Raw genomic sequence first — 24,705 nt, forward strand, 5'->3', positions numbered from 1 at the left:
CCGGCTTTTGGGGCGGGGGAGCCGCGATGCAGCCCGGCCTGCCCCCCTAGCCCCGAGCCGTGCCCCTGACAGCCGAGCCGCCCCCCAGCCCCTGCCCGTCTCGGCCCCATGAGCCGGCCCAGCTGATCCCCACCCTCCATACCTTCTTCTTTTTTTGGTTGCCCCTTCCCCTTGGCAAAGGGGGCAGTATTTTGTTGCCCCCCCCTTCATCCTCCCCTTTTTCCCTGCCCGCTTCTTGCTCTCCCGCTGGCGAGCGGCTCGGGGCGGCCTGAGGGTCGCAGAGGGGCGAGGACGGAGCAGCAGGCCTCTGGGTTTTAATCTGCTCCCTTTTTTTATTCTTTTTTAATTGACCCCCCCCTCCCCCCCCCAAAAAAAGAGGGGAAAAAGCAGGGAAAAAGCACAAAAAACCAAGATGGCTGGAGGTGGCGGTGATGAGCGGGTTGGCTTCTTTTCTTTTTTGATCTGATGATAAAGCCGAGAGGCTACAGCAGCTGGCGTTGCTCGGGCTCGGCTCGGAGTTTCCCCTCGTTCAACTGACACATCAGGCGCCGACTTTGCGGGGTGGTGCCGCCGCCAGATCCAGCTCCTTTTTTCTCTCTCCTTTTTTTTTTTTTTTTTTTAATTTTTTATTTTTTTTTTGTGACGAGGTTTTTTTTGGGGGGGGGGGGTTTGAATTTAAATCCGCCCTTCTCTCTCTCTCTCTCTCGCTCTCTCGCGCTCGCTCTTAAAAGCCAGAGGAAGAGAGCGAGGCAACTCAAAATGGCTGAGGATTGAATAGATCCTGCTGGAATTGTACATTTCAGCACTCTCCTTTGAGCTTTTTTTTTTCTCTCTCCTCTCTCTCCTCTCACCCCCTTCGCAGGCTGGATCTAAAAGGAGGGATAGCTTTCATGTCAGAGGGAAAACAGAGAAGAGGAGGAAAAGGAGGGGGCAGGGTTTTTCATTAGCAGTTGAGAAATTCCTTTTCAGTTTGATCAAGGCATGCCTGCCTTCCTCCCAGCGACCGAAATCCTCAGCATTTGATTTGATTTGATTGTCTTATTTCGGATGATTTTCTTTTTTCGGTGAGGGGGGTTCACTCGAATCGGGAGACCTCCAGCTTCTGAAAGAAGCCAGGCGCGGCGGCGGCGGTTTTTAAAGCCCACCCTTAGCGAGGATTTAGAGCAGGTTGCTTTTTTGCTTTTTTTTTTTTTTTTTTTTTTTCCTTCTTCCCCCAAACCGATTTCTTCTTCATTCCTATTTGTGCAAGGAGGAAGGGGCTGGGAGGTTTCCTTTGGCTCCGGGCTGGATTTTCATCTGAATGACTGACTGACCCGCGGAGCTTTCCCATCCAAGATCTCGCCACCAAAAGCATTTTTCCCCCTTTTTTGTAGGCTGCTCGGCTGGGTTCGAAGCAAATCGTTGGGGCGCTTGAAAGAATCCAGCTTGTCATTTAAGGGTTTTTTTTGTTTTGTTTTTTTTTTAATTTAATATCATCCTCCTCCCACTTGGATCTTAACTCTTTGATTTTTATTGTGAAAGACTTGAATTCCTAATTCCCCTCAGGGAGACAAGGAGGAAAAACAATAATAAAATAAAAATCGGAGGCAGGCTCTTCTCTGGGGCTCTGACCAGGTTGGTGGGAGGGGGACCGAACCTCCCTTTAAAAATCCTGAATGTCAGTTGCCAACCTAAGACGCGAAAAGTCAAATCCGGAGTGCTAAATTTAGGAGGTTTATATGGAACTTGGACTCTGCGACTGGATTTTGTATGGATTTTTTTGCAACCTTTGGTAAGTTTCGATTTGCCGTCTGGAAGCGCAAGAAACAAACTGCTCTCTAGCCTCGTTTAAAATTGCGGGTTCTCCACCCAAAAGCTTCTGTCTCTCTTTTTTTTTCAGCTGTTCATGCCGGGTCTTAGTCAAATCGTATGTATCGATTTCTGTTGTTTGATTGTGCTCGATTTGATTTGATTGATTTTTTTTTTTTTTCTTTTTTTTTACCTTTGCGTTTTAGGCTCTGTTGTCTTAGTTCCTTTCCAGCCTGTGTCTGCATATATGATTTCTGTTTTCCCTTCTCAAATAGCCATTTACCGTGAGACTTCCTATTGCAGGGGGGGAACCCAGTTTCCGTCTGCATCTGTAGCTCTAGCTGAGATATTGCGAGAGAAACTGTAAATAGATCGGCAGACATGGCTGAGAATTGGAAGAACTGTTTCGAAGAGGAGCTGATCTGCCCCATCTGCCTGCATGTCTTTGTGGAACCTGTTCAACTTCCTTGCAAGCACAATTTCTGCCGGGGCTGCATCGGGGAGGCGTGGGCCAAAGAGACGGGGCTCGTGCGCTGCCCCGAATGCAACCAGGCCTACAACCAGAAGCCCAATCTGGAGAAGAACTTGAAGTTGACCAACATCGTGGAGAAATTCAACTCGCTCAACCTGGAGAAGACGCCCTCGGTCTTGCATTGCGTCTTCTGCCGCAGGGGCCCCCCGCTGCCGGCCCAGAAGATCTGCCTGAGGTGCGAGGCGCCCTGCTGCCAGTCTCACGTGCAGACCCACCTGCAGCAGCCCTCCACGGCCCGCGGGCACCTCCTGGTGGAGGCGGACGATGTGCGGGCCTGGAGCTGCCCCCAGCACAACGCCTACCGGCTGTACCACTGTGAAGCGGAGCAGGTCGCCGTGTGCCAGTTCTGCTGCTACTACAGCGGGGCCCACCAGGGACACTCCGTGTGCGACGTGGAGATCCGTCGCAACGAGATCCGGGTAAGTGGCCCCCGTGGCATGCTCGGCGCTGTACGGGATGAGCCCCCGGGGAGGAGGCTGCAGAGCCCTCGACTGCGCGGTTGGCGTCCGCCTTGGCCAAGCTGGGAGGTCTTACGGGGGTCTCGGCCACTGCGCTAGCGTGGCTGCTCGCTCCTTCCCCTTGGCGCGCGCCTCCCTCACGGGGCCAGGTGGCACACGAGGTCTGCCCACGCTGAACCCCCCTTGCCACGGCTACGGGGGGGATTTTCCACCTCTGCCCCCGAAGCTGTTGGACGTGGGCATCCTGCCGTTGGATGGTGGTAGCCGACCCCCCGCCCCGCCGGTCCCGCAGCCACAATTTGACGTAACGCCCGTTCTCGGTGCTGCGCGAGGGGCCTGGCGGGCGCGGGGATAGAAAGGAGGAAGTAAACAAAAGCAGACGTGTTAATCTGCGCCGGGAGGGTGGGGAAGAGACCCCCGGGAGCGGGGCACCGGATCGGGTGCCTTCCTCCGTGGCTGCTCAGACAATGGCGAGGGGGAAACGGTGGCGTATTGGATGGGAACCTTTTTGCACCGCCCGATGACAATGGGCCGTCGAGCTGCCTAGCAAACTCGTTAGCTCCGTGGAGGACGGAGGTAACTCGCTGAGACGGCTAATCGTGGGCGCCGCATAGGTGCGCTGTGCTGCAACCCGTCCTCCCGGCGGGGCAGGCTGGGGGGGCCGGGCGCCCGGCCCCGTGATCTGCCCATCGCCTGGGAAACAACAAAGAGAGGATCCTCTCCTTTGTAAGGCCCATCAATGTCAAATCGCTGTCTCCTTTCTCTCCCCACCTCCTGCAGCCCAGCTCTACCAAAATCCAGGACGCCCCCCGCCCCCGTGCGCCCATTGCCTCGGGAGCCGGGTGGTGGGGCAGGATGTCCTTGGCCCCCGGGCTCGGGGTGGTGCCCGGGGTGCAGGGGAGGATGCTGGCACAAAATGGGCCTCTTTTTTTAAATTTTTTTTCCGCTGGTGGGGACTGGGCTTGACATTTGCTCTAACAATGGAGAGTTTGTGGCAGGGAGAGGGCTGAGACACGTCCCCGGCCCCGAAGCAGCGCGGAGCCCTGGGATTTTTGCAAGGCGGTGCCCAGAAGTGGAATAATAGGGGGTTTTGTCCGTCGGGACCGCAGGGTTGTTGCCGGGTGGCCCCTCCTCTGCCGGGTCCCGAGGCCCTCGGGCCTTTGCTTCCCCCGGCTCGTCGGACCCTCGCAGAGAGGCCCTCGAATTCCTCCCAGCGTCGCAGCCACGCAGAATAAATATTTAACAATGAATTGAATGGTGATTACTGTAAAACGGGGATGATTTCCTGTGTATTTTAATGTTGCCAGAATGAGTCACCCTTCAGCCATAAAAAAAAAAGAAGAAGTCGTCATAAATAAAAATTGCAGCATAATTACCTTCCAGTTGGATGGCTGGGCCCGGCCGGGCGGGGCGGGGGCCTGGGGAGAGAGGAGCTGGCATGGAGGGATGGGAAGGGGATTTTCCTCCCTGGTTTTGGGGGGAAGCCAGAGGCCGTGGTGATGCTGGTGGCTCCGCTTCCTGCCCACCCACGGGAAGGGGGAAATCCAGCCGGGCCGGGGGAAGCGCTGCCGTGAGCCCGTCACTAGGAGTTTGTCTCTTTGTGGGGCAGATGCTCGGCCCCGGAGACGCCGCGGGTCCGGAGCCAGCAGCGGTCGGGAGCCCGTTGCGTGGGATTCCCGGGGAGCCGACACGGTTTTTCCAGCTCCGTTTCCAGGCTGTCCTGGAACGGCCAGGCAGAGCCTCTCGCAGCGTCGAGCCAAACCCTGAGCCTCTTGCCCAGCTTCTCTGGTGGGAATTTGGGAGGCAGAAGGGCTAAATGGGCTCAGCCCGGCTCTGGGCATCGCTGGGGTCCAGGCCCAGCTCGCCCTATGGCTGAGGACCGGTCTCCCCCATCGTTAAAGCAGCGAGAAACCCCCTTTCCCCCCAGCTGCTGAAGGCCAAGGTGGTCAGTAGGATTTGGCCCTCTTCGTACCCCTGCGCTCCTTGGCAGCCAGGCGAGAAACCATGGCTTTCCGACAGCGGTCAGGGCCCCAGAGTCCGCAGTCCGTGCCCATCCTCCTGCAGCTGGGGTCGCTGTTGGCTGTTGCAGAATTAATTAGAAGTGGGGCGAATCCCTCGTTAGCCCCGGAGGGAGCCAGGGAAGGCAGGACGAGCAGAGTTGGGGTGCTGGTGCGGATGGATGAGTGCCCCTTAGCTGGGAGAGGGGGGAAGGCGCTGAGAGCTAGCGCGCGGCTGTTTGCTCCCCGTGTCCCGCTGAGCTGCTCTTGGGGGGCGCGGGGGGCTGTAATGAGGAGATCGGGGACTCGGCCTGGTTTTGCATGCTGGGACGTCACCGAGGTGCGCTGGTCTAGCGGGGGCGTGAAACCCAGCCGTGGCAAGAGCCTGGGGCTGAGCTGGCTATGGAGGTCCGGGGCAGGAGATGATGGTAATTTGGTGGCGCTGGGCATGGCTTCCCCAGTGTGCCCAGCCTGTTCCAGGTGGCCCTGCCTGGCTTGTCTTGCCCACCTGTGCGGTCTCTGGGAGGGGATCCACCCCACTTTCTGTGTCGGCACTACCACCGGGGCAGCGCCCCGTAACAAGAGGAGGCCTCCAGGTCCCGGGCTCAGCGAGGGTGTAGGGCAAGGTGCATGCAGCGTGAAGGCCGTGTTCGGGTGCAGCGTTCGTACAGCGCCTGGCGCGCACGGCCCTGATCCGCGACTCCCGGCGCCTGGCATTAGGCAGACGGCACATACAGCGTGCGGTGAGGCTCTCTCTCACGTGCACGGTGCATTTTTTTTTTCCTCCCTCTCTGACACGGTTTTTCCCCTTAATTTCCTGTTTTTGCAGCATTTAAAACAAAACCTGAACCCTCGGTGGTGCTGCTTTGACATTCGGTTTGTCTGGAGGCACCTGCCCGGCTCGAGGGGGTCACTCCTTTCCTTCCCGCTGTGGATCTCGTGGTCCTTGCTTTTTCTTTGAGCGGGACCTGTTTCCCACCCTGGAGAAACCCCCAAACCCCTCAACCCCGCAGCAGCAAATTGCTTCCAAATTGTGAGCTCGTGCAGTTTGTCTGCAGAGAAAAAAGCTGCATCCGATGCTGGTGCCATGTAGCAGGGGGATGCAGGGAGGAAGCCCGGCAGAAGGGCGCATTTCACCCAAACCTCGAGCTGCTGCCCTGGGTTTGCAGCACAGGCCACTGATTTAGACCCGTCAGCGTGTCCCCCTCCCCCCGTGCACTTGGGGATTCAAGATGCCGTTTCTAGCTATCGCCGCAGCCTTGCTTTCTGCAACGGGGACCCAGCAGGTTTTTGGTCCTGCTCTTCACCGGGCTTTGAAGGCAGAGCTGCGGATGCAGGCCGCGGGGAGAGATTTCTTCTGTCTTTTACCCTTTTTTTAAATTTTATTTTAATGTTGGTTTTTTTTTTTTGCAAGGATGCCGTTTTCGGTGAGGCCTTCCGAGCAGCGCTCCCTCTGCAGGCGCTGTGCCGGCATAGCCCTGTCCGTAGAGGATTTGGTTCGTGGGTGGGGAAAGAGGGTTTTTTGGCTCTGTGGTTAGTCGGAGGGAATTTTTTTTCTTTGAATCACCCAGGTAGCCGGGTTGAATTCCTCCTCCCTTTGAAATACCAGAGGACGGGAAAGTCGGCACTTGCCAGTCGAAAAGTATGAAGCATGTGGGGGAGAAGAGGGGTGGGGGACAATCCCTGTGCAAATGCACCTTATGGCAGCGAGGTGGGGGCAGTTTGGTGCAAACCTCAGCCCGGTTCTGGCTCTTCCTACCCAGCTTCATCGACGGCTCCAGCAAGGAGCCACACCTGGTGGCTTGCTGATGGGCCCCAAAGGTGGACGCCTATGGGCAGGGCTCTTCTGGACCCACAGAAAATGTCAAGGCCCCGGACTGGGGTGACTGGGACCAGCAGGGGCTGCGGGCTCTTGCAATCGGGTGGATGTTTCCCTTTTTATTAAAAAGGAACAGGTTTGGTAGCTTGTGCCTGGGGTTTGATTTCGGAGGCGTAGTCATTCTCCAGGCGGCGGCTGCGTGCGTGTGGATGCACAGCCGTGCTTTTCACCAGCACCTTGGGGGAGGTCAGGATTTGTGACACCGGGCACATTTTCCTTGTCTCTTTGCTTGCACCGTTCTTGCCTGTAGCAGATCCCAGGGGGCCAGGCCTCGGCGCCGGGGGAAATCCCGCAGGGGCTGCCTGCACCCCCCGGCCCGGGGTTTTGACAGTCATCGCTGTGCCTGGAAGTGTGGAGAAGGGGGGGTTGCACTGATTCACTAGCTGGAAATCCGGTGAGGTCAGCGAGGCTTACACCAGGCGCACATTTGCTCCTCGGAGCCTGCGGGGAAGAAGGGTGGTGCCTCGCATTCTTGGGCCATTGTTGAGCTCAGCTGGCCGGGCCTTTCCTGGCCGGGCCGCGGATAGAAATATGCGTCTCCTCCTTCGCTTTCCCGTCTCCGGCTCCCGCCTGCCGCTCCGCTCGGGCCTCGCAGCGCCGTGGCATGCGGACAGCTGGCAGTCGCAGCTGCTTGCGACGGAGCCCCGTGCCCCTTGCGCTTCCCATAGGCTTCGGCGCGAGCGGCGGAGACCGTGAGAAATGGAGAGGCCGCGGCCGGGCCGGGGGACGGAGGCGAGGGTTTCGGGCGTGGAGCTGGTGAAATGAGCAGGCAGCCGAGCCCCGTGGGAGGCGCCAGGCGGAGCGGCGGGGGGCTCGTGCTGTGACGTGGAGGGGGCGTGCGGCTGGGAGACGGGGGCAGGTTTAACCCAGTTTATAGCTAGGAAGACCGAGGCAAAGATCTCCTGGTGTCCAATGAACCTTGTTCAAATAGCAAGAAGATGATGGCGGGAGCGAGGGAGGGAGGGAATCGTTCTCCCCTGCCACAAAGAGCAGGACAAGCGGCAGGCGGTTCGAACCGCGGCGAGGAAGCATTAGATTAAATCTCAGGGAAAACCTTCCCAGGTGTCAGAGCAGCAGGACGGCGGGCCAAGCCGCCAGGCCGAGCTGCGCAGTCGCCTTCCCCGGAGAGGCTGGATGGGCGCGTGCCCAGGAGGGGCCAGGATGCACACGCGGGGTTGCACTGGCCGATCCCTGTGTTTCCAGCTGCGGCCCCGGGGAGGGGTGCGTGGATCCCCCCAGGCCCGTGCACCCCGGTGATCCCAGACAAGCTTTGCCAGTTGCTGCTGCCCTTCTGGGAGCCTGGACATCTCGAGCCATCTCCCACGGCCGTGCTTGAGCCTGCAAAAACACAGCTGGTCGCGGCAGGCCTCGGTCCTAACCCGTGTGGGTTAGTCTGAACCAGCCCGGGGTGTTTATGCAGCGCCGGGCGCCGCAGGAGCAAGGCTGGCTCTTATGCCTGGGGTCTCCGCACCGGAGAGGGGAGGAAGGGCTGATGGGGGCAGCCGAGACACACGTCCGAAGACCTAGCAGAAGGGGGAGGAGGTCTCCGTCCCTCCGTTCTGCTGCAGCAGGGCCCGATCCTGCTCTGCACCCCTCCGGGTTTGGCCCCGGTCGCTTGGAGCAGAGCGCCGCGGTGGGGGCGGGGACCGCCTTTGGACAGCCTCACAAAGGTTGCATCCGTGCAGCCGACCGCAAATAAAGGGCTTCTGCTTCCCGGCAGCCCTGACCGCTCTCCCTCCGGAGGGGCCGGCGCTCGCCTGCTGACCCGTTGGAGGAGCCTCCAGCTTGCCAGCCCAGTTGTGTTGCCCGCTTGGGTTGTGCGTTATACAAACCCCCTCGCCCTGGCGATCGAGTAGGATTTTGGCCTCGTTGCAAGAGCCGGAACGGCCCTGACCACCAGGAGCTCCCTCCGGCCGGGACAAAAGTAACCAGGAGACGGGCCGGAGAGGAGGGAGCTGATGCCGAAACAATGCCGTAGCCGAGAGAGCGGAGAGCTGCGCCGAGCCTTCGGGGGCCTGGCAGCAGTGCCGCCCGCGCCTCTCGCGTGTTCGCTCGGGGCTCGATTCTGCTCCGAGGTGCACACGGGTACACACGTGTACGCACGCACCTGCGACTCCCGGGCAAGATCCAGCTTGTGCTTTTTATTTCACCCAGGAGAAATAAAAAGCTCAGCCCCGTGACCGGCGTTTCGCTTAGCTCGCTGGTACCAGGGGTCTGCTCTTGCTGTGGGACGTTACCCCAGTCCCTTTGCTCTTTGTGCCCCGGTTTCCTCCGCCGTAAAATGGGGGCAAACACTTCTTGTCCCCTGCGGTGGGGTGGGGCTGGGCAGGTGCCAGGCCAGCGGACGAGGTAGCATCGTGTGGACGGATCGTGCCTGAGATTGCTGATGCGGCTTGGAGCCGTTCGGCTCCGGATGCACCAGAGAAGAGGAGGATTTTGTTGTTGCGGCCGAGAATTGCTCCCCCTTCTCTTCCACGCACCCAAGGGCGACCTGGCCCCTGCAGTGCTGTCCTCCCGCGCGATGCAGCCCTCTGCCGTTTTTAATTTAATGTTATTAAATTGCACTGGCAGTTTCCCTCGCAGCGTAAAGGCTTAATATAAACCCTGGTTCGAACCAGCGCTTCTGCAGGTTGAAGACCCTGTCCCCTGGCAGCCGGCCCCCTCCCCCCTTCGCGCTCCTGGTGTTTTGCTGGCACTGCAGCTACGCTCGGGTTTTGATGCTTGACTGGACGCAGCCAAATATCGATCGCTCTCGAAGGCCGGGTCTCTGCACCTCCCCAGCCGCTGGGAGGCAGCGACGGGGGCTGGCTGGGTGCGGGGAGCAGGGATGGGAAGGGCTCCCAGCCCGTGGATGAAATGCAGGGGCGCGCTTTCCTCCAGGCTGGGCCGGCCCCCATGGCAGGTTGCTGGCTTTGCAGGAAAGCGGCCGTGTGCTCAGACAAAGGGAGTGAGTGAGTGTGTGTGTGTGTGTGTGTGTGTGTGTGTGTACGTATATGTATGTACATGTGTGTGTACGTGCCTCCCTTTGTTCTCGTGGCCGGGCACACCGGACTCCAGTGGTCCCCCTCGAAGGTTGGCCTGCCCAGGCCGTGGGTAAGCAGGAGATCTCTGTCCCATCGCATCCTGCAGAGTAGGAGGGATAGGAGTCCGCTCCCTCCTGCCATGTTTCCTCCACGGTTTTCATGGGCACCCCAACGCCGTCCGTCCCTGCAGAGGGAGGTGTGGGTACAGCTGCTTCCCTGGGGCCGGTCCTGGCAGCTTCCCGGGGACTGAATCTGAGCAGTCTGTGCACCAGCAACACTGCCCGTCCCTCTTCCTGGCCAGCAGCGATTGCTGCTCGTATATCGATGCGCCACTCCCCAGCACTGACCCACGCTGGAGCGGAGGGACGTAATCCCAGGGCCGTGATGCGCTCGGGTGTCATTGTCCGTCCTGTGACTTGCAGGGAAACTGAGGCACAGGCTGGGAACGAAGGATTTGCCCATGGGCAGGTCAGTGGCAGAGAGAGGGAGGGGTTTAGGAGCTAATCGCTGGTCTGTGATCCTGCCGAAGCACCCCGAGGATGTTGTCGACGCTACAGCCCGCCGGTCCGGTGAGCTGCGCGGCCCCGCGCCTTGCCCCGCGGCCATCGGCTCGTGGGCTTCGGCACCGTGCTGTGCTGGGCCCCCGCCGGCCCGTTCCCGTTCCCTGACCTTGACTCTTGTCAAGGGCAGCCTGTGATTTCTTGTCATCATCCGTTTCATTGCGTTCGCCAGCACTAATCTCCATTTATCAGAGCGCTCCACGGCGATCTAATAATACACCCTGGCACCACGGACAAAAGCCAAATCTTCAGCTGCGGGCCCGTGTTAAACCCAGAGGGACGGCTGCTGCAGTCCAAAAGGCCTGGAGCTGTGGGGGGGAGACCAGAAACCCCCGCCCTGAATAGAAACCCTTAATGTCACACTTTGCACGTGAGCTCTCCCTGCTTGGCTCGGCAATAGGGGCAAAGGGTGGGACAGAATTTGATCCGACGGGGGCCGTGCGGTGTCCTGGGAGTCCGGACTCCCGGCCCCGTGGTCAGCCCGAGCCAGGCCCTGCCGGAGGGAAGGGAGCCGACGCGGACCTTGGAAGGTCGAAGCAGATTTCAGAGCCGATGCCAAAGCACGCTGTGCAGATATCCAGGTAGCAAAGCAAACGGCCATAAAAGCAGGCAGCGGCCGGGCTCTGGCAGGGCTGGAAGCGCGCGGGAAAATGTCCCGCTGTTGGAAGGCCGAGGATGGGGCTGAGAGCTAGAAGGTCCCGGGAGCCCCTCGACCCTCCCGAAGGGCCGGGCTCCTGCACACCAGAGCTGCAGGCACCTTAGAGATTGGCACCGGGGCAAATGCAGGAGTGACTCCTGGGCTGGAGACCTCCTCTGACACCATCGCCATCCGTGGCCCCAGTCGAGTCACTTCACTTCCCTGCCTGCGTTCCCTTCTTGTGCAAATGGGGAAAAGGTGGGGTTGGTCTCCCGTTGCATAGGTTGTCTGTCGGGGCAGGACCCAGCTGAGCGCCAGGGGTCTGAATCGGGAGCCCTTGTTCCCTCGGAGCTGCTTCCCTGCCCTACAGTGGAAGCTGGAGCAGAGACTGGCAGGAGCACGCCATGCTTGTGCCCTTCCTGCCAGGTGCTGAGAGAGGCATGAAGAGAGACCCCTTTTGCCATCTTTGCAGAGGGTACTCCATGGACTTGCTTCTCCCATCCCTCTGCTTCTCATTTGGCCCCGAAGCAGCGTGCTCGGTGTGGTTCTCAGTGTGCCCCGCAGATACCAGTGCCATCTGCACAGAGATAATGCTGAAATCCAGGGCAGCTGTTTCCAAGTTGGGGGCAGGACACAGACCCAGGCGAAGGGCTAAAGGTCTGTGGATGCAGCCTGCAGACCCTGCAGCCTATCGATGCTAGCGAGATTTTTGCCCCGGGCTTCTTGCAGCTTTCTGATGCCCAGCTAGTCCAAGCCCCGGCCCCTGAAAGTCAAACCCAAAAGATAAATGATGCTTCAGGGTCTTAAGATCAATAGTGTCAAAGGCCGCTAATAAATCAGGGGAGATTAAAACCCAATGACAGGCCTCGAGATGTTTGCAGAAATGAGGTCATTACGAGCGAACGGCCGCGATTAGTTATTCGGGGTGCTGCGTTCTGGCGTTACTGCCCTCCTGGCGTGTTGTACACGGGGGGGGGCGCCTGTCCCTGCGACGTGCAGAGGCATCCTGGATAATTCGTGTTTCATTATATGGATCTAAAGCGGGTCTTTGGATGGGGAGTTTGGCGAATCCTTGGCTTGGCAATGCAGGGGGCTGGCTGGATGGCTCAGGAAAGCCCTGCCGGCTCTGGGCTCCATGTCGCTGAAGTTTCCGAGGGAAAGGGCCATTCAGATGTGCTTTGAGGTGAAGGCAATTTAGCTGGGGGGCTTTCAGAGCTGGAGAGCTGGTGGGTGGAGGACAGTGCGGATGACTTGGGGCACCGTAAGCACGTCCCTTCTGCTCAGCCGGGCCCAGCGGTGCGGTCGGAGGGATGCGTCGCACAGGTGTGAGGAGCGTGCACGGACGTTAGCAGGTGGCGGGTAAGGGAGCCCAGATTCAACCTGGCCTCGATCGGTTGGTCTGAAAGGGATCGGATGAAATTCAGGTAAGGACAGGACCGAGCAGGAAGCGGCGGTCTTAAACTGCAACGAGGGGGCTGTCGAGCCTGATCTAGGAAGACCTTCCTCCGCGGTAAACACCGGAACGGATCCCCTGGCGAGGCCGGGGAGCCTCCGTCGTGGAAGCGGTGACGTGTGGCTTAGACGAGGCTTGTTGGGGGTGGTTTAGACGGGGCCGATCCTGCCCTGAGCCAGGGGGTGGACGAGGTGACCGCCTGAGGCTTCTTCCAGCCCTGTTGTGTGTTTCTGAGAGCCAGCGAGCAGGGTTATATCCCCAAGGTCCCCTGTGCACCGGGTGGGTTTGCACAGATAAAACCGCGGGCAGGATTTTCCAGTTTTCAGTAGCGCGCTGTTGTCCTCGCTGCCCTGCCCTGCCCTGCCCTGCCCTGACTGCCCGTTCAAGGGCAGCCGGGCCAGCGGTTCTGCTCCGTTCAGCTTGCAAAAGAGCACAAAGCCCGTGCGCTAGGAAATGCTGCTCCGTGGCATAGCCTAAAAGGTGGCTTTTTAGGAGTAATTCTCCATATCTGCAGGGCTAAAAGCACTACCCTACCTTGTCCTCTCCGGTTTTCACTGAAGGTCCCTTCAGAGGATCATCCCCGAGAGCTTTTGCAGCCAGCGACTGGATGAGCAGCACTTTGGGCTTTCACAGAGAGGACGTTTCTCCTGGTGCGTCTCGGGTGTTTGAGTTAATGGAGCGTAAGTGAAAGCCGGGCGCTCGGGCCGGCTGCGGGCGCAGCGGACTGGTAGCTGCAGGTCCCAGTTGCCAACCCACCCAGTTGCCAACCCACCCTTCATCCCCGGTATTTCCCTGTGATGTCAGAAGGGCCCGGCAGTTTCTCGACAGGTCCAGAGAGCGGGGAAGGGGTCACTGAGAGGCAGGGAATGAGCAACCCCGGCTTCGCTCCAAACGGCAGATGCCCCCGAGGTCGGTGACATTTGGCCTGCTGGCACCGACACGGGCACTGGCACTTCCAGGCCGTGTGCTTGCACGAGAATTTGCCATGCCTCGTGCAGCGCGGGGTGGAAGGGCCCGGTCCACAGCAGGGGCAACGGTGCTGAGTCCTGACCCTCTTGGGCCCCAGTGCCCAGGAAGGTGATTACCTTATTTTCTAGCATACAACACGCCCCCAATAAGATACGCGCCTTGTTTTTTTGAAAGGCAGAATGAAGAAGAAAAAGTAGATCTTTCCTTGAGAGCCTCGGTTGCGGGGAGGGAGAGAAAGCATCCTGCAGCCGGATCCTAGAGAGCCCGGCAGCCGTGACCGTATTTCCTCACGTATAATATGCATCTTGATTTCCAGCAGCTGAAGTTTAGGGGGAAAAGGGTTGTGTTGTGTGCCAGAAGGTACGGCATCTCCCTTCTCGGGCACGGCGAGCTCCTTTCATGCCAGGCATAATGAACCTGCAGAACTCCCTGCCCCGAGGCGTGGCGGAGGCGAATGATTTAAGAGCCCTCCAAAGAGCAGACGCTTGGAGATAACCGCGGGAGCCCGGGGGCTCAGGATTTCACTGCTTCCTCAATCTGGATTCAATCTGGCTGGAGCCCAGTACAAAGTGGGGTAACGGAAATTGGGTGCATTCAGCTTCCTTCATACTTCAAGCCTTACAGCAAACCCCGCGGGGCTGCTGTTGCCCGGCCGGCTGCGGGGGGAGGAAGTGTTCCCCATCGGAGACCGGACGACGGGCCTGCCCCGACCCGCATCCATCTGTTGGGTGCTGGCAGCTGGCCGGACTGAGGTTTGACAAAAGAGGTTTTGTCAACACGTGTCCGGGCAGAGAGGGGGATCATCCCCCGTCGCCCGTGCTGGTCTGAGCTGGGGGTGAAATTCCTTCCTGCCCCCAGATGTGCCAGCCTGAGCGGCGGGACAGGCCCCTCCAGCCAGGAGCGGCGGGGGTTTTAGGTCCCAGTGGAAGCATCGGCTCAGCCCAGTCGCCGTCCCCAGCTGTGGCACCCAGTGCCTCTGGGGAAGATGGAAACCCCCTCGACACCTGTAACCGCTGGAGGGGGCCCCACGCTGCTGCTCCTAAATCGTCCCTGCCCAATACTCGTTGCAAGCCTCCGGCCAAAGAGATCCCGCAGCTGCCCTGGGTGTCTCTTCTGCTGCTGCCTCGCTGTTTGAATAGCGAAGACATTTTTCCTGCTCCCCGATCTAAAAGTGCTTTGCTGCAGGTTCAGGGCTTTGCTACTCGCCCTGTCCTCTGCAGGGGTGGAGAAAAGGCATCCTCCTCCTTCGCGGCAGCCCTTGGGGTGCTCTGAAGGCGGCTCTCGCGTCCCCTCGTCATCGCCTTTCCTGCAAGCTGAACGTGCCGGGTTCTCCTGCCCTCTCCTCGTGTGGCTCGTCTTCTGAGCCGTTTCTCATTTTAGTTGCCGGCCTTTGGACCCTCTCTAATTTCTCCGCATCTTTTTTTTAAAGCTCAGCATGGTGCCCCAGTGAGACTGTCCCCCCACCCCAGTGAGGGACACCTGCTGCTCCTGGGGACGCAGCCCCAAACCGCCCCGGCCGTTTTGCGCGGCTGCATCGCGCTGTTGATCCGTCCAGCCAGCGTGTACTCGCGTCCGGTTAGTCTTCCCGAGGTGCAGCACCGTGCGCTTGTCTGCATGGACCTTCATCATGTTGTCTCTCGGCCGGCTTTCAAACGCTGGTCCCAGGGCGGTTATAGACTCATAGAAAATGAGGGTTGAAGGGACGTCAGGAGGTCACATCTAGTCCAACCCCTGCTCCAAGCAGGATCAACCCCAACTACATCATCCCAGCCAAGGCTTGGTCTGCCTGGGTCTTCAACACGTTCAAGGATGCAGAGACCACCACCTCTCTGGACAGCCTGGTCCAGTGCTTCACCACCCTCCTCGAAAGTTTTTCCTAATATCCAACCTCAACTTCCCTTGCTGCAGCCTGAGCCCATTGCTCCTTGTCCTGTATCTGCCCCCACTGAGAGCAGCCCAGCTCCGTCCTCTTTGCAGCCCCCCTGCAGGGAGGTGAAGGCTGCTATTCAATCCCCCTCAGTCTTCCCTTCTGCAGACTCAGTCAGCCCAGGTCCCCCAGCCTCTCCTCACCAGTCCTGTGCCCCAGCCCACAACCATTTTCACTGCCATCCACTGGACTCTCCAGTTTGTCTGCATCCTGGGTGGCCAGTCATTATCCCCATTTTACAGACAGGCATGGAAAGGGCAAGTGGCCAGCCCAAAGGCAATGCAGGGACTCGGCAGCAGAGAGGGGGACGGATCCTGCCGGTCTCTTGATGCCAGGCTGGCTGCTTTCACCTCTTGGCCGCCCCCAGAGATGGGCAGCAACAATAGCTTTCTCTCCCTTCCCACCGCACGAAACCCTCGGTGTCCCCGGGAGAGCCAGGCAGGCCTGAGGCTGCCAGGCTGGAGCTGCCCGCTCCTCTGCGCCAGGGGATACGGGGCGAGGGAGATTTCCAGGACCCGATCGCAGCTGGGGGTGCAGGCGCGACGGGGAGGCGACCGGCAGGGCCGAGCTGGGAATAAACGGAGATCTGTTTGGGCTGGAGCTCCGCTCCAGAAAGGCAGGTCGGGCCCGTCCACCCCGCCGTGGGTTTCCAAGTCCCCGCCAGCCGCGTTGCGCGGTGCCGGGACACGGTCTGGCACCGTGGCTGAGCCGGGGTTTGTTCTTCTCCCTGGCTCGTCTAGACAGGCCTCCAGAAACCCACGTCCTGCTCGGAGAGTAACGGCGGGCTCTTTTCCATTAGGAAAGGAGCCAGGAGAGGGGAGGCCTGGACAGGGTGAGGGTGGAAACGTCGCTCCCCGCGCTGCCCGTCTCGGCAAGCCTCTCGGTACAGACATGTATATTTAATGCCGATCTCTATCGCTTTGCTGTTTAAAGGGAAAAACACGCCGCAAGCTGCAACCAGCTGCTGGTTGGCAGCCTGGCTCGAACATCTGGTGTTCCCGGGCTGTTCTCGGGAGAAGGGTAATCCAGCCCGGCGCGTTCGCAGCAGCCCCCGCCGAAGCGACGGAGCCAGGCTGGTGCTGGTTTTTAAGGACGCGGCGTTTCGTACCGACGTGTCGCGGCTGAAGCGCGCGGCGTCGCCGGCAGCCCTCGCCCCCTTGCGCCCGTGGCTGTCGGGGGGGCCGGGTGCATCGCCGCAGCTCGCGGGGCGATCCCAAATGCCGCTTGCGGGGGCTGGCGCAGGGTTTTGGTTGCTGAGTCCAGTGCAACGTGAATTCCTCGGGCTTGTTGCTGTCTCTGGGTGGCTGAAGCGGCGGTTTTCTGGTACGGGCCCGCGCGTTTGCATGCTTATGGGCGGCTAGGGACCTCCGGAGAGCTGGCTATAAAAGTGAATGACGAGGCAATTAAGGCCGGAGTACCTGGTTTCCAAGAGCCTAAATCCCTTGTTGAGAAGTGACTGAGCGCTGGCTTTTCCGAAGGAATTAGGCACCTGCCTCTCCCTGCTGCCAAAAGGAGTTAGGCTCCTGCGCGCTTCACTTCCAAGGTGTCTGAGCTGGCGTGGGGGGGGTTATGAAGCCACCTCGACAGGACGGGGGCTCAGTGCTGATCTTCAACGAGGGTTGTAATCGTGATGGCTTGTGGAAGATGGGATTTAGGCGCCTGGGTCCCTTGGAGGATTGGGAGTATGGCTGCTTTGCCTGCCCTGGAAGAGGCACGGGGTCTGGACCAGCTCTGGGGATCTGGTTGCGCCGGTGCTGAGCAGGCGCACGGCTGCGTTCGAACCGGTTCAGCTCCAGCTCGGGGCAGTCGCGCTGGCCCGTGCAGCAGAAACCGCCGGGAGCAGGGGCGAAGGAGGCTCGGTGCCGCCAGTTGAACTAGATCTGGTTTATTTAAGCTGACGCGCGGTCCCTGGCGCAGACGAGGCCGGAGGCTGGAAGGACGGGCCAGACACGAGCACGTGCCCAGCACCGTCTCCTCACGGCTGCTGCGTCCAAACCGGTCTGAGGCCAGTTCCCGGCAGAGGCGCAGACTCGAGCCCCGCAGTGACTGTCCCAGGAGAGGGCTCTGATCGTCCTGATACCGAGCGGCTAGTTTCTCGGTCCCCTTCGGGGGGAAGTAGCTGAGGTGCCCAACTCCCCTTGGCTCCCAGGCAGAGCTCGACAGCCAAGTCTAACGCTTTGGGACCCCCCTCTCCCCCGACACCGCGATCCCCTGGAGGCATGGGGGTTAAGAGAGATGCCCAGGGCTGCGGGCAGCATCGGCAGCAGAGGAGAGGGGTCAGCTCTCGGGTTTCTTCCCAGCCTTCCTGGCTCTGGATTGTCATACGCAGGGAAAGGGACGTACGAAGGCAAGGTGGGGGTGTCTAAATCCCTCGGAAACCCTGCCCCTGACATTTGATCCCAGGCCTTTGTGCAAAGGATCATACCTGTGTGAGGGTGGTGGCTCTACCTCGCCCCGGCCCGGGACCTGGCTCTGTACCGGCTGCGTTTGTTCCCCTTCTCCTCTCTCCTGCGGGCCGTCGGCCTCCTGTCCCCGTGCTCTCCTCCAGGCTCTGCGCTCCCTGCTTTTGCTGGGGGGAAACAATGGTGAAAAGGTTAATCGGGAACAGACCCAGACCTGCAAGGGTCCCACCCAGCGCTCCCTCTCTCCCTCCCTCCCCGTGGCAGCCCCGGCCTGGAGACCCTCAGCGTCCAAGCACCGCGTAGAGGAACACCGGTAGAGGAAAGGCTGGCGCGTGTGATGGGAGTTGTGATCTGGCCTGGCCTGGCACCGTAGCACCCGAGGTGACGTCTCTCCCTGTGGCTGGGGGGCCGTGAGGACGGGGGCGCGGGGGTGGGTGCTGCACGGCTGCGGGGGAGTCTCTGGGCTGGACGAGGACAGGACAGCTGCTGGGGTTGGGATGTCTCCACTGGCACGGAGGTTGTAGGGGACCGTGACGCGGGGAAGAGGTTTCTGGGTCCGAGTGAGAGTCCCAGCAGCTCCAGGGTGTCTTGGGGGGAGCCTGGGGGTGGATGGGACTGCCCCTCCAGCAGCCCCTCGCCGCAGCTGCTTCCCAGGGCACGAAATAACCGAGGCGACGGTGCGATGCGCCTTTCCCCTCCACAGGAGCCAGCGGCGGGGGGCCGGGGCTGCCTTTGAGGCTGCAAAGCTACTGCTACTCCCAAAGCAGAGAGACCCAGCTGGGTACAAAATGCTCCAGCAGCTCCATATTGCCCCAGCACTTCAGGAGAGGGGCAGGTGCCAGAGCTGGGGCAGAAGGGCAGGACTCCTGGGTTCCCTTCCTCACTTGCTGGGTCGCATCCGGGCAGGCCCCGGTCCCCGGGGGCTTGGGGACGCTTAGAGCAGCAGCCAGGCTGCGAAGCCCAGCGGGGATGCACCTCTCGTCCGTGTGTCAGGAGCCCTGCACTGCTCGGTGCTGGGGGAGATTTGCCTTGAGCTCATCTGGCCCAGGCTTGCTGTCCTGCAGCGTGGAGGGTCTGAGCTCCCAACCTGCTCGGTGCTGGGCAGAGCTGCGTGGGCAGGGATTCAGCAATGCAGAGAGATGCAAGGAGGCTCCTTTGAAGCGGAGGCCTGAGCAAAGGACGAGGCTTGCAAGGGCCGAAGGCCTTGAATTGCAGACTCACCGCGGGGGGGGTGTAGCTGGGAGGAAGGGGGGCTTGGCCCAAGACCTACGTGTCTCGATAACCAGTTACTGTAAATTTATGTAAGATGAAACCCAAGCAGCAAACATTTCCTTCCTGTCTCTCTAAATGGATCGGCCTCCACTGTATCCCCAGGGGGGTTGGAGAGATGGTTAAAGAGCCCGTTCCCCTCTCCCGGGCCTGCTGGGTGTTTCGGACGGGGTGACGGAGGGGAGATGGGGAAGGTGGCACGGCGCAGGCTGGTGGGTCCCGGGCTGCGGGGCTCTGCGCAGTGATTCCCCGGGGCCGTGCGAGGCTGGCTGTGCAGCGGCAGCACCTGGGTTGTGTCTCCTCCATCCTCCAAGCGAGGCCAGGCCACGTCCTGCATGAAGGGGCTTGGGGGTCGTGGCTGCTGGCAGCACTCGGGGGTCTCCAACGTGCTCCAAGGGGGGGAGATGGCAGGAGACAAAGGTTTTCATCTCAGAGCTAAAATCAAGGTCCTGAATATTCCTCGTCACATCCAGCTCCTCTGGGCAGGGACGGGGCGTCCGTGCAGTGTCTTGCTCCAGCATCTTGTTCTGGGGCAACTTCCTGCCCTTCTGAAATCCCCTCTCTGGTTTCCGTGGGGCACCGTGCCCTTCTCTTCCCGGCATCGGGGCACCGTGCCCTTCTCTTCCTCTCACCAGCTGCTGCGGCGTGCTGGGCAGCGCTAGACGGTGACTGCGTTCCACCCCAGAGGTGGCTGCACCGCAGCAGCCAGCGAGGGGTCCCTAGGCCGATGGGCAGGAGCAGTGCGGGGGGTCTCGGGACCGGGGATCGCTGCTGTTCGGAGCCCTGGGGTTTTTAGGACACGAAGCGTTGTGTTTGGTCTGTGGGGGAAGCTGGAAAGCAGGACAGGTGAAAGGGAGGTGGTCCAGCCTCCGGGATCGGTCACACGTGTGTGTGTCTGTGTACATTTGTATGTATGGATGAGCATGTGCATGTGCGTGTGCATTTGTGTGTATAGATGCATGTGTGTGGGCATTTATGCGTCAGCATTTGTACGGGGGTATATGTGTGTATGTATACAACGTGTGTGTGTGTGTGTGTGAATGGGTGGGGGGGTGTATGCATGTCCATAGGGGGAGTGTGTGGGTGCATGTGTGTGCATGCGCACACTTGTGTGTATGGATGTATGTGTGCATCTGTGCATGGATGAGTCTATGTAGGGGTGTGTGGGGGGAATTTGTGTTTAGCATTTGTATGGGAGGGGGTGGATATGGGGGTGTCTGTGCATGTACACATAGGTGTGTGTATGCATGTTTTTGGGGTGTTATGGATACGTGTATGTGTGTGCACGCATGCATGTGTGTGTATGGATGAGTGTGTGTGTGTGCATCTGTGAGTATGGATGAGTATATGTGTGTGGGTGTTTGTTAGCATTTGTATGGGGGGTGTATGCGTGTCTGGGAGCGTTTGTGTGCATGTACGCATGCGTACGGGGGTGTGCATGCATGTTCTTATGGGGCTGTGTGTATGCATGTGTGTACACGTCCATGTGGGAGTGTGTATGTGCATGCACGTGTACGTCTCAGTGTAGATACATTTGTACGCAGGCCTGCGTGTTTGTGTGTGTGTATGAGTAGGCGTGTATACGCGTGTGCATATCGCATACAGCGCCCCCGGTTTCCACCGGTTGTAGGGACTGTCCCTCCAGTCCCGGTCCGTGTGGGTTGTGGGGGAGCCGCAGCAGCCCCCGCAGGACACCAGCCCTGGGGCCCAGCTCCGTTCCCCGGGGGGCTGGAGCGGGCAGCTGCCAGCCCGGCCCTGTCTGCTTGGCCTGCACCTTCGCCGTCTTTCCAGTTGTCCCGGGGCCGGCCCCAGGTAGCCGAGATAAGGACGCGCAGATCTGCGGGGGTTCGAATACCCATAGAGGCCGGTTCCTCCTTCAGCCTTCTGATGGCGTCTCCGCCGGCTCCCACGTGGGCACCGACGTGCTCTTATTTAGCCTGGACAGGAGAAGCGTGAGCGGAGAGTTGATCACGGTCTTCAAATCCTCGGCGTGCCGCAACACAGAGGTTGGAGACGGGCTTTTTCTCATGGCCGTAGGGACAGGACTAGGGGCAACGGCCTCAAGCTGCGGCAGGGGAAACTGAGGCTGGGAACGGGGAGGAACGTCCCGACTCTGAGGGTGGTCAGACGCTGGAGCAGGCTCCTCGAGAGGTGGTGGCGTCTCCGTCCTTGGAGGTTTTCCAGAGGCGCTTGGCTGGGAGGGTTTAGTCGGGGATGATGCTGCCTCGAGCAGGGGCTGGACCAGATGCCCGCATCCAGCCAGGCGTCCCTGGATCGTGGTCAGCGTGGTCCTAACGGAGACCGGCTTCTGACCCCCTTCTCTGGACTGGCTTTCCTAGCCCCTCCACCGGTTCACTGCTTTGTTTCTCCCTTTTGGTCCCTTCCACCCCTTACCATTTGCCTCTCCCAGCGGTTACCCCTCCTTCCCTTGCCCTATCCTTTGCATTGCAATGGTTTTGCTCCTTGCTGTTTCGTACCGTCTCTGGTCATAGATGGGAAGGGAGCTCATCGGGTCCAGCCCCGCCACATCACGCCTCTGAATGAGTTAGTCTCCAAGGTGTCCCACCCTGCCCTGCTGTAGGTTTACCCACTCCCCGTTCTGCCTGCCATATTGTTCTGATTAGACCTTGAGCCTTGTTTTCCTTCAGAAGAACCATAAAATTTGCACTCGACTGACACCTGAGATCAAACGCTAATCGGGCCCTCGGCAGCCCTGGTTTTCGCCCTGGCGGTATTTTTGTGCGCGCCATAACAACGCCGACGACAGCACGCTTTCGGGGCTGTATTTATTGGAGTGTTTTGACTGCTTTTAACCCTTGGGGCCCGTGCCTTGCGTGTCTGATTCTCCTGGGGGTTTTGCAAAGGCAGTCGCGGCTTAAGGTCGTTCCCGACTTCTATTCGGGGGAAGAAGCTGTTTTGTGTGAAATGTGGGTTCGGCTTCTGTGCGGGGGGTGATTTATAACTGGAGCGATACGGTAACAGAGAGAGGGGTCCCTGTCCTGGGGGGCTGCCAAGCCCCCAGACAGCAGGGGCTGGAGCCCCCAGGCCCAGCACGAGGATTCGGAGCAGGGCAAGAAGCTGGGCGGTGTGTCAGGGGAGTGTGTGCGGGACATCGTGCTCCGGAGATGCACAGAGCAGGCAAAGGAGCGTGACGAGAAGCTGGGCGGTGTGTCAGGGGAGTGTGCACGGGACATCGTGCTCTGGAGATGCACAGAGCAGGCAAAGGAGCGTGACAAGCATGGGGAGCTGCTCTCCGGGGTGGGGTTGCGGTCGATTCGCCAAGTGCACGGGCAGTGACGGTGGGTTTCCGAGCAGCCGAGGGCGGGAGGAGCGAGGCAGGCCGGGCAGAAACCCCGGGTGCGAGCCAGGATGGCAGGAGGATGTGGCCGAGCTGGGAGACTACCTGCGGGACCTGGGAGGCCGTAACCCGGGGGGAACCTCCTGGGTCATCCAGCCTCTTACCCAGACACATGCACACGCGCATCTGGGAGCTGCCCGCGGGGACCCACGGTGCACACGCCTCCTCGACGGAGCGTTTGCAGGGGTCTCTCGACCCACCACCGTTCCTTCAAGGGGCGGGACCTGGGAGGCCGTAACCCGGGGGGAACCTCCTGGATCATCCAGCCTCTTACCCAGACACACACAGACACATGCACACGCGCATCTGGGAGCTGCCCGCGGGGACCTACGGTGCACACGCCTCCTCGACGGAGCATTTGCAGGGGTCTCTCGACCCACCACCGTTCCCTCAAGGGGTAAACAGCAAAGGTCCCTGACATGACCGCGCTCGCAGAAATGTCCTGGGTCTTCCCCCAGTTTTGCCGGCAATAGCCGTGTTGGGATCTCGCCTCTGCCGTCCTTTGCTCCCCTTCATCCTCTTCCCTCCAAACTTCCCTTCGCTCCCTGATCCCGTGGCAGAGCCTCCGAGGAACCGGCCCTTAAGCCGTTGCTTGCGTTGCGCCCATTGCAGCTCCCTTTGGTCGGTCTAGTGGAACAGGCTGACCTGGAGCTGCTAGTGCTGCCGTGCGGGGCCTGGGCGGTGATGGGATGCAGTCTAGGCACGGATTCATTCGTCCTTTATTAATTAACCCATAAGATCATTTTGCAGCCCCTCTCTGCCCATTAGGCCGCTACGGTTGGGGACTGTGCATGGAGAAGACAAGAGCATCAGTAGGTCTCCAGCCTCACATGCTCCTGGTACCCGTTGCCCAGCACCGGCAAGGAGAGACTCAGCCCATTTGCCGTGCTGGATGGTCACGAGGGCTGTGCGAAGACTCGGGGCAGCGTCCCCTCGCTAGCGACCTTCTTGGGTGCCGGCACGGCAGGGGCAGGTTTAAATCACATTAATATTCTCTTTTGTCTCGTGTGAAAAGACAATTCCTGACCTTGGAAGGAGAGCCAGGAGCGCAGAGGTGCTCAGGCTTCAGGGAAATGCCCGTGGAAGAAGCTGCTCTCTGGTTTTCCCCGTTTCAAGGTCAGACAAGAAGCGCAGGACTGCCCTGCGAGGCTGGGGAGAATCGCTGTTTGGACAGTGCGGCCTGTAGGTTCAGATAGATGTGACTGGGAAGGACTGGGATGTACTGGTTTTCTGCAGTCCCCAGGAGGACTCAGTCCCTGCTGCAGAGAAAGGGCGATGTCGCTCCTCCGTGCGGGTAAGGTGCCTTGCATCCACGCTCCTTGCTCATACCATGCGCTGGTATGGTAAGTCCCTTCCTGGTGGGACCTCCAGCCAGTCATGGTCACCAGTCCAATTGCCACAATCACTACGTGGACTTGCATGTCACAAGATTAAACTGGTGGCTGCTGTGACCTCCTCCTCCGCGCCGCCGTTGTGGAGCCCGAGGGCTGGGAACGTAGCTCTTTGGAGACGGCTCACGTGACTCCAGGAGCTGGGACTTGGAAGAAAAACGGTAGCGAAGGAGACTGGTGCTGGGTGGAGACTCCCCCGCTGTATATTCCAGGCCTGGGCAAGTCACTTCCCCCTCTCTGTGCCTCAGTTTCCCTCTCCCGCACTTCATGGTGTCCCTTGAGGTGCCTTGCTGCACAGGCCGGGAACTTGCGTGCTGCATCTGTGCAGTGCCTGGCGCTGGACGGCCCTTATTCCAGCTGCAGCCTCCTCGTGCCACCCTTTGCTGCCCGCGTGGGTGTGTGTGCACCACACCCTGTGCACGCCAGCTCATTGCAGCCGTGCAAGGAGCCTCCCTGCTGCTGCTGAGCCGTTCCCCTGCAGCTGCAGCACGTGGGTGGGGGGCATGCAGGCTCCTCTCTCTCAGTGGTCACGAACCCTGTTTATTACTCATCCCACGCTCGGGGCTGTACAAACACAGTGCCGAAAACAGCCTTGGCCCCACAAAACCGGCTTGCACCGAGATCATCTATGAATCATTAAAAGCAAACCGCCAATGGCTTCCTTCATAGATTCATAGATGTTAGGGTCGGAAGGGACCTCAATAGATCATGGAGTCCGACCCCCTGCATAGGCAGAAAAGAGTGCTGGGTCTAGATGACCCCAGCTAGATGTCTATCTAACCTCCTCTTGAAGACCCCCAGGGTAGGGGAGAGCACCACCTCCCTTGGGAGCCCGTTCCAGACCTTGGCCACTCGAACTGTGAAGAAGTTCCTCCTAATGTCCAGTCTGAATCTGCTCTCTGCTAGCTTGTGGCCATTATTTCTTGTAACCCCCGGGGGCGCCTCGGTGAATAAATACTCACCAATTCCCTTCTGTGCCCCCGTGATGAACTTATAGGCAGCCACAAGGTCGCCTCTCAACCTTCTCTTGCGGAGGCTGAAAAGGTCCAGTTTCTCTAGTCT

General features: G+C 59.8%; 1 protein-coding gene across 4 annotated transcripts in view; it reads left to right on the top strand.

The window, feature by feature from the left end:
- Positions 1–387: 387 nt before the first annotated feature.
- TRIM8 (tripartite motif containing 8) overlaps positions 388–24,705 on the top strand; it is a 31,193-nt gene continuing 6,875 nt past the window's right edge. Inside the window, exons 1-3 of one of the 4 annotated variants that reach the window (XM_025201199.1) lie at positions 388–1,771; positions 1,880–1,906; positions 2,064–2,739. In XM_025201199.1, coding sequence (XP_025056984.1) covers positions 2,170–2,739 — 570 coding nt within the window. In that variant the 5' untranslated portion in view covers positions 388–1,771; positions 1,880–1,906; positions 2,064–2,169. The remainder of the gene's footprint in view (positions 1,772–1,879; positions 1,907–2,063; positions 2,740–24,705) is intronic. The other 3 variants (XM_006021279.3, XM_025201200.1, XM_006021278.3) reach the window with 3 other exon arrangements.

This window comes from Alligator sinensis, unplaced genomic scaffold (genome assembly GCF_000455745.1).
Source record: "Alligator sinensis unplaced genomic scaffold, ASM45574v1 scaffold61_1, whole genome shotgun sequence".
NCBI lineage: Eukaryota > Metazoa > Chordata > Crocodylia > Alligatoridae > Alligator > Alligator sinensis.